The sequence below is a fragment of the Galeopterus variegatus genome, unplaced genomic scaffold, assembly GCF_000696425.1.
Source record: "Galeopterus variegatus unplaced genomic scaffold, G_variegatus-3.0.2 Scaffold23692, whole genome shotgun sequence".
NCBI classification, from domain to species: Eukaryota; Metazoa; Chordata; class Mammalia; order Dermoptera; family Cynocephalidae; genus Galeopterus; species Galeopterus variegatus.
The window spans coordinates 298-9,618 of NW_007749803.1; the positions used below are offsets into that span (position 1 = coordinate 298).

Genomic DNA, 9,321 nt, shown 5'->3' on the forward strand with positions numbered 1-9,321 from the left:
GGAATCTTTCTGTCATACTTTCTGCTTACCCATGTCATACAGGATTTGATGATTTGTAATGTCATTTTGTCACAGGATCTTAAAGTTTTTAATTAAAAAACAGTTATAATTTGTATAAGTAGACTAGAGAAAAGGGGGTGTGTCTGTCTTATTTATTAAGTTATTTTATTCTTTACCCCAAATCATTTTAAACTTACATCACTTTTATCAGCCTAGATAAATAATATGAAATATGTTCTGGAATAATTATTTTAATTAAAATTGATTCGTCAGACAGAGGAGTATTCCTTTTCATGAATATATGTGTGCTTGTGTGTATTATATTGATGACAGATATTTCCGTCTCCCAGTCAGAGATGGTCTCAGTTTATTTATTTCAGGTGGTCTCAGTTGAATGTATTCCAAGAAAGAATTATATGTTGTTTCTTTGTGATCAATATGTTACTGCTTAGTACATCCTTTTTTCTGGAATAATTATTTTAATTAAAATTGATTCATCAGACAGAGGAGTATTCCTTTTCAGGAATATATGTGTGCTTGTGTGTATTATATTGATGACAGATATTTCCGTCTCCCAGTCACAGATGGTCTCAGTTTATTTATTTCAGGTGGTCTCAGTTGAATGTACTCCAAGAAAGAATTATATGTTGTTTCTTTGTGATCAATATGTTACTGCTTAGTACATCCTTTATTTAACCAGATTCAATAAAATATGCCTGATCTTCATTGTTATAAGTCCTAATCTTTTTGTTCTTCCTACTCATGCCTCTTCCACCCACTTCTTCTGTGTCAAACCTTGCACTTGACAGCCTTTCCTTCTTCCTTCTATCTGTAGGGTATTGGGAGTATGTGGCATGCATCCTGACCATCAGGAAACTCTGAAAAAGAACCGGGTGGTGCTGGCCAAGCAGCTGTTGCTGAGTGAACTGTTGGAACATCTTCTGGAGAAGGACATCATCACTTTGGAAATGAGGGAGCTCATCCAGGTATCTGGAGGCAAAAAAGAGAAGCCAAGAAGATAAGTTGGTTATAGGGGTAGGAACAGAGCATGATAGAGTGTGGAAAGAATGTAGCACCTTGCTAAGGAAATGGGAGCACCTTTCCATTCTAGAGCATTTGACAGAAAAGATACGTAATGTAAGAATGGTGGGAAGGACTTCACCTGTACATACTTTTCCTGTAAAAGGAATTCTTGAGATGAATGAGGAAGCTCAGGAAGATAAATAGAATTATATGTAGATCAGTAAATATTATTCCATGTTTTGTTCTTATATCCTAGGCCAAAGTTGGAAGTTTCAGTCAGAATGTGGAACTTCTCAACTTGCTGCCCAAGAGGGGTCCCCAGGCTTTTGATGCCTTCTGTGAGGCACTGAGGGAGACCAAGCAGGGCCACCTGAAGGATCTGTTACTCACAACCCTCTCTGGTCTTCGGCATGTACCCCCACCGGTATGGAGCCCTAGAAATTTGGTATTTTGGAAAGGGTTAATTTGTGTGGAAGGGAATTTTTGAGATGGGGTGGGGGGAGACTAGATTTTGTTTTATTTGGACTGGACCATCTCCCTAAGGTCTCGTGGTGAGTTGTGGTTTCTTACAGTTGAGCTGTGACTACGACTTGAGTCTCCCTTTCCCGATATGTGAGTCCCGTCCCCCTCACAAGCTGCTGCGTCTTTCGACAGGTGAGAATTGATTAGATAAATGGGGTCCCACAGATTGACTTCCCTTTTTTTAAATGGTGTCTGGCTTTTCCCTGACATGAGACAGTTTCACATTGGGAACAGTTTTCTCAGTGAATTTGTTAGGTGCTAGCAGGACAGTTTAGATGGGTTGTTAATTGGGCCCATTTCCCTTTCATCACAGATAACATTCCTTAGGGTAATTGGCCCTTTGAGCAACTTGTATGGTTAGGAAATTCCCACACATGATTGGCCTGTCTCCTCTGTAAAGCTGAGTGTTTAGAATGAGAGAAGAGTACCTTGGGGCCACCAGCCTAGGGAACCTAAAAGCATGCAGGCTTTTATCAGAGAGCTCATTCAGTCATTCAGTGAGTTGAGCACATGCAAGCTACGTGCAGAGGATCTGGTGGTGAGCTAAAGCTAACATGGTCTCTGCCTTCGTGGATCTTAAAGATTAGGGGAGTGAATGAGACCAGTATTTATCAAAACCCCAATTCAAAGGCATGCCTGAGGTTAGAATGACATGCTAGGATTTATACTTAGATTGTATACTAGTTTTTTGGCTTTCTGTCTATGCCACAGATACTGTGGAACACTCCCTAGACAATGGAGATGGTCCCCCCTGCCTTCAAGTGAAGCCTTGTACTCCTGAGTTTTATCAAACACACTACCAGCTGGTGAGTCTTGCGTAATGGCAAGAGGAAAAGAGGTGGGAAATGAGATACCCTTCCTGGGCACCTGACCATAGTTTGCATGTATGTTTTCTAACTGCCGTATTAGTCAGAAAGTCATTGCTGATTAGATGCCCTCTGAGGGCATTTCTCTGTCTTCACCTGATGGGGTTAAGAAGAAGAATGTGATGTCTGTGTTTTCTTGAAATGTCCCATCTAAAGGGGGAAATCATAGTTTGTCATCAAGAAGCTTATGGTCTAACTGGCCCCCCTCCCCAGGCCTATAGGCTGCAGTCTCGGCCGCGTGGCCTGGCACTGGTGCTGAGCAATGTGCACTTCACTGGAGAGAAAGACCTGGAGTTTCGCTCTGGAGGGGATGTGGACCACGGTTCCCTAGTCACACTCTTCAAGCTTTTGGGCTATGACATCCATGTTCTGCATGACCAGACTGCACAGGTACCTGAGGCAGGAAAAACTGACATGTAAATTAGAGGGCTGGGCAACACTTTGGGGCCAGAAATACCTGCTCCTCTTGTGCATGCTGGGATATGTCTTACAACTTGTTTACTCTCCTTACCTTTTAACTGACTCTGTTCTACCTCTCACCTTGCAATCTAGTAAAAAGAATTAGGGCCAGCCAGGTGTTTCAATGTTGCAGTGTTGATGTCTCAGGGTAACTGTGCTTTCGTGGAATAATAGTAGTACAGGGTTGGGTCCTCACTTTTACATGTTCAGAAACGATTTCCCGTCACTCAGGAAGTGATGAAACACTGAGATTCACCTTAACCTATTCAGAAAAGATATTTATAAGCTAGGACTAACAGGACATTTACTTCTTGGTTAATAGTGCTACTTAGGAGCCCAATTTCTGTTTAAAAGATTACTTTAGCAGATATAAGCCTTGCCAGTTAAAGTTTGCCAGAATTATCCGTGTAAATACTATTTAGTGGCAGTCTAATATGGGGCAATTCCTTACTCTTATCAGTTGTATGGCCTCAAGTTATATCTTAGGGTAGATTGCTTCTGGATTAGATTCTGGTAAATAAGTATTTTCATTATGGGTTACTCCTCAACCTCAATTACCAAGCTGCACTACTGATTTTGTTACCTGTAGGATTTCTGTTTTGAAGTCAACAATAGCCTATTTGTAAATTTATATTAATCCTTTATTTTGATTCTAGAATAATAGTACTTTCTTAAGCTTGCTTTTGGGTTTGTCAGTGGTGAAATTAAAATTTCTAGGAGATTCTCTTTGATCTGTTGAGGTAGAGGATCTTTGTTTCATGTTCAGCATTGTCCTTCATTTCTATTTCTCAGCTGTCCTGCTGCATTGGGAATAGTTACATATTTGCTATACTTTTGGTAAGGCCAGTTCCATCAACAGGTACCTGGGTGTTGTCCTTTACATGCTGTTTTTGCCAGCAGTAATTGCCCATGCAAAGTAGTGAACCTCGCCTTGCTTTGAAGCCATGGCCAGAACAGCCTCTTCAGTCATCAGGTATTCGAGTAGATTATTCAGTTTTCTTAGAGGACTGCTGGGCATGAAGGGAACATGAATAGGAGAAGGAAATCCTGTTAGAAGGTCACTTGACAAAATTTATACTATGTATGTTTTCTTAGAGATTTTGGTCTAGCCATTGCTTTTACTAGGAATCTATTATGTATGGTTTTCCAAATTGTATGCAGTTGATAAGGGATCCTACATGCCTGATAAAGATATAGTACCTAGTCACCAAGTCAGCTGTATGCTGCTGTTTTTTCAGAGACATTCAGTAGATTTGATAAGTCCATGAATCCACTTCATAAATGCCATTTCCATTTATGCTAAACCTGATGCACATTCAAGAACCTGTTGGCTTCTAATTCTCTGGTTACATTTCTCTATAACTTGAATTGCAGTAGAGTTAAATTTTGAGTACCTTATAATGGCGGACTGTGTTAGCTACGAGAGATTTTAAAAATGTGGACCTTGAGTTCAGGGAACTTCAGTTATACATGAGGGAATCTTGACATCAGCAGAAAAGGAAGCATTCCCCTTATATTCCTAAGGACCAAGCAGGATTGGAGAGGTCTTTTATACTAAGAGAAAGAAATGCCTGGATAGATATAGTCAGAAGGATAAATGGAGGAAGTGGGACTTGAGCTGGCCTTGAAGGATAGCAGTTACTAAAGCAGAGAGGAGTGGTGAAGCCTTCCTAGGTAGGGAGAACCAGTATAGACAAGAAATGTGGTTACAGTGGATATCATAATTTGGTGCATCTGGCATCTGCAGAGAATATGCTCTTCATGGTGGGACCTCTCAAGAGATTCAATTCTTTTATTTCAAAATTATTTCGTGAGCAAAGAAACAGAATCAAAACAATTAAGATCCCCTCCACCCACCTTTTTCCCCTATCAAATCTTTTGACTTTAGAGATAAATCCCATTTAAAAATAGGAAATAATATAGTCTTAGAGAATTGAGAATATGCTCTTCATGGTGGGACCTCAAGAGATTCAATTCTTTTATTTCAAAATTATTTCATGAGCAAAGAAACAGAATCAAAACAATTAAGATCCCCTCCACCCACCTTTTTCCCCTATCAGATCTTTTGACTTTAGAGATAAATCCCATTTAAAAATAGGAAATAATATAGTCTTAGAGAATTCTCTTCCCTTGACAGTGCTGGAGAAAACACTGGTGTTCTCACTGCCCAAGTATGTTTTCAATTTTCTCTTTATCATCAAAGTCTCATTGCATCTACTTCAAGGTTATTAGTTATAGAATTACTATTTACCATATATTAGGAAATAAGATACATTTTAAAGTGGCAAATTTACTTTTACCATGTGGTATTGTTTTTAACTTGCATTTGGGTTACAGACTGCTTTGAAAATGTAGGGACAAGCTATAGGACATTCCTGGAAAATGCAGCTACCCATACAGTTTTGCACATAATTTCAGGGGGTTCACAGGTTATTCTTTTTGCATGTGTCTCCCAACCCCCAGCCAAAAACATAGCAAGAGTTAAGAATCCTACTATTTATAGAAATACTATAATTTTATCAGAAATAAATCTACAAATCTTATTTTAAGCTATGCTGCTTGTGGAAAAATGCCCCCCAAATAACCAATCCCCATTTATTGAATGGTTTAGTCTTACTAAGGTCAGTTACAAAGTGTGCGTGTTCTTACTCTGGGCTTTGTTGTCCTCTGTTTACTGACCTAATAATCTCACTAAGTTCAAAATGCTCATGAGTAGGTACTCAAGTATTTAATTTTTATTCCTTTCTTCAAGCAAAATTAATTTCTTTAACTATTGTATGTTAAATTCTGTTATGGTCAGCTCCAGACAAACATTCACAGTTATGTATTCTCTTGAAATTATGTATTCTTGAAGCAAATGAACTTTGTATCTTTTACTACCTTAAGATTTCTATTCTTATGGTTGCCTTGTATTTACCCATTCTTTTTCAGCAAGGCAATTTCTCCACTTCCAGTTCTATTGCTGATTTTTTTAAATTTTTATATAATTACATCTCAATTATCTGCAAACAAAAGTATTCCAAATAAATAGATTAGTAGTTCTCAACCTGTAACATAGCAGAATCACCTGGATGGATTTTTAAAACCCAGTTTGCTGGGGTCCAAGATTTCACATTTCTTAAAGTTCCCTTTAGGAAGCATACTTTGAGAACCACTGCAGTATATTACACAAGTGCTTTTTATTTGGATGTGTGTGTGGTAAATGCTAAATATGTGTGTGCTATAATTGTTCTGCCTAGATGGCATACTCATCTTCATTATATTTCATTCAAATTCATAATAAAATGAACTTTTTTTCTCTCTCCTCATCTCAGGAGAGGAGACACAGACATCTTTAGTTGTAGAGGGAGACATAGGTTTAAAAGTTTGTGCCAGATTATTATACTATTAAGTACAGTATAACTTTCTGTTGCATGGATCAAATGCTTAACTTATGGTAACTTGGTGCTTGATTCTTAAATTGGACTCCAAGGTTAACCAATAATAGGTTTTCTTTGAAAAAATGGTAATGTTATTGCTCTTATTTAGACACGTACATTGTAATAATGACAGATCTTTGCAGTATGTGCCAGGCACTACACAGTGATAAGACTTTTCTAAGCAATATCTCTTTTAATCTTCACAAACATAGAGAAAATTTACTCATAATTACTTTCTTATAAAGTGGAAATTGTAGCCTTGAGTGGCTAATTAACTTGTTCTAAGAATCCAGGGTTCGGACCTAGATGGGTCTGATCCCAGAGCCCATGTATATAATCACTGGGCTGTGTGGGATCCTCCATCAAAGTGTGCTCTTCCCTGACCAAAGTGTTTTATACAGACATCACTGCTACCTCTTGGATACTTACAGTCTGAGGCAGAAAACAGCATTTAAGTACTGCTGTTCTCTACTATCGTGACGCTATCAACCCTTTGTCATGGAGCAGTTTATTTTCTTGTAGCTGAATAGTAGTTACTTACTCATTCACAGCTCCCCTGCTGGTCCCCCTCATGCCATTTATATACAAGGGCACTTGCTCTAATGAAGGATCTGGGTGATGGTGAGGGAATGAATCAAAGTTGACTAGCTCATGATTAGCTTCATTAGTTACTTGCTTTAGTCCAGGAGTTCTTAACCTATCTCAGTGAGTCTGAATCTGTATTCAGAATTTTGTGTCTGAAGTCATGTGCATTTTTTGGTGAGTCCATAGCTATCTTTAGCTTTTCAAAGGGTCTCTGACTTCTTATATCTTTGACCAGAGGAATATACAGAAAACATTTTGATCTTCTCATAACTTAGGGTTTCAAATAGAAACCAAAGATTAGAGCTCATATTAGTACTCGCTACAGTGAACAACACTAAAAGGCTTCTTTCTTCTAGGAAATGCAAGAGAAACTCCAGAATTTTGCACAGTTACCTACCCACCGTGCCACGGACTCCTGCATAGTGGCTCTCCTGTCTCATGGCGTGGAGGGTGCCATCTATGGTGTGGATGGCAAACTGCTTCAGGTGAGTATAGTCACGTGGACACCGGCTGTTGAAACTAGGCTGCTTCACCTCCTCCCTGCTCTCTTTCCAGTGGGGGCTGCTGTTGTATGTGTAGGACTTCAGGAGGCCCTGCCGACTACTTAACCTCCCTTCTCCCCGATTTCTTTCTGGCAGCTACAAGAGGTTTTTCGGCTCTTTGACAATGCCAACTGCCCAAGCCTTCAGAACAAGCCGAAAATGTTCTTCATCCAGGCCTGCCGTGGAGGTGAGTGCCCTGGCAGACCAGCACCTGGGTGGTGGCTCCTGGGCAGCCTCCCACCAGCTCTCACTTTCCTATTTGCTCCTCTCAGGTGCTATTGGATCCCTTGGGCACCTCCTTCTGTTCACTGCTGCCACCGCCTCTCTTGCTCTGTAAGTGTCTCCCAATGCATGGGGTGTGCTGGGACTTGGGCAGCCCTTGACTCTCAGGCTGGTCAGTTCTCTGTGCACCACCATCTCCTTTCAGGATTGTTGTCAGTGTCTCTGCGCCTTTTCTGAGAAGTCTTGCTCTTTTCTCTGCTTATTAACCCTGATGCACTTTTTTGTTGTTGTTACTCATTCCGGTTAAGGAATTTCTGGCTGTCTCTTCTTCCTATCCATCTCACTTTCTCTCCTTCCTCTTCTTCTTTCTCCGTCTTTCCTCTCCCTTTCCCCTTTCTTCTTTCTCCTTGTACTTCTCTGTCTACCTGCACTTGTATTCTTGCCTCCTTTCTCCTCCTTGTCATTCATGGACCATGCAGGATAGCGTGCGGAATCCTTGTCCACCTTTGCCTCTTCCTCCCTCATGAGCTGCTTCTGCCTCTCTTCTTTCTTGCATGCAGTCTGTGTTACCCCTGGAAGAGCCAGGACAGTGTGATGAGCCTCAGAAGACACGTGGGCACACTTCTGATCCTACAGGAAACAGGAGTCATTAAGAGTTCTAACCGTGGAGTCCAGTTGTGACTCCACCACTTACTGGTTATGTGAAGTTAGAGAAGTTACTTAATGTTCCTCCACCTCAGTTTCCTTGGTATAAAATGTGGATAGTCATTGCCCCTCCTCCGTAAGGTTGTTGTAATGATTAAATGGAATTATGCGTTTAAGGGCACAACTATAACTGTAATACAATCAGTGCCCTCAAAGGGCTTATAGTTTGGTTTAAAGGTCACTTTTATCTGTTGTGTGGCCAAATGTAAATGGCTAATATTATTATCCTCCTAATCTAATATCCCCACAGAATGTATTTTATTAAGGTCCTCACAATGTTACTAGGACTACACTAGGTACTTTCACGAAAGCAAAAGAAAATGTGGCCTCTCTAAGGAGCCCACCAATTACTCAGGAAAATAAAGCAAATACACGCACAGTAGCTTGGGACCAGTTTGAAGGCCTCATGTGAGCAAGGGTGAAATTAATGAGTACAAACTACTTATGAAGGAGCACACAGTAATAATAGCTCATTTTAAGTGAGATTAGTTTAAAGAGATTTTTTGGATAGGTTAAGGCTTAACTTGGACCCAGAATAACAGGATTTACATAGTTGTGGAGTAGCAGATAGAGTCTTTCATGAGGAAAGGGACAATTCACCTAACACACCAAGATCAAAAGGGCATCTCTGCAATATGGAGACAAAACAGGAGTTTTCCTTTCTCTTGAGGAACACATTCAGCTTGTCCCATTTACTTTAGGAGTCATTACTAGCAAAATAAATTTTCTCCTCCTCTATTCAGAGCTATATACAATATCAGATCTGGACAGGGAGAAATTGCTCATTCTGGGGTGATATGAATCTTTTGCTCTGCTTCAACTTTTCTCTTAAGTTAAATCCTTTAAGGAAAGACCAGTAACCAGTTGTTCCTCTGAAAGTTTGAGCTCACCTGTCTTCCTGCTGTATTTGGTTAATTTAATTAATGTTCGTAAAAAAAGTACTGCTCCCCGCCCCCCCCATCCAATTGACTGGCTCCT

General features: G+C 40.0%; 1 protein-coding gene across 1 annotated transcript; it reads left to right on the forward strand.

Moving 5' to 3' along the window:
* The first annotated feature begins 839 nt into the window (after window positions 1-839).
* LOC103583508 (caspase-2-like) lies at window positions 840-7,779 on the forward strand. Its single transcript, XM_008564805.1, has 8 exons — window positions 840-986; window positions 1,280-1,447; window positions 1,596-1,677; window positions 2,257-2,351; window positions 2,625-2,801; window positions 7,231-7,359; window positions 7,513-7,603; window positions 7,689-7,779. Exons 1-8 carry the CDS (start codon window positions 855-857, stop codon window positions 7,751-7,753), a joined length of 939 nt encoding a protein of 312 aa, XP_008563027.1. The 5' UTR covers window positions 840-854; the 3' UTR covers window positions 7,754-7,779.
* Window positions 7,780-9,321: the final 1,542 nt, after the last annotated feature.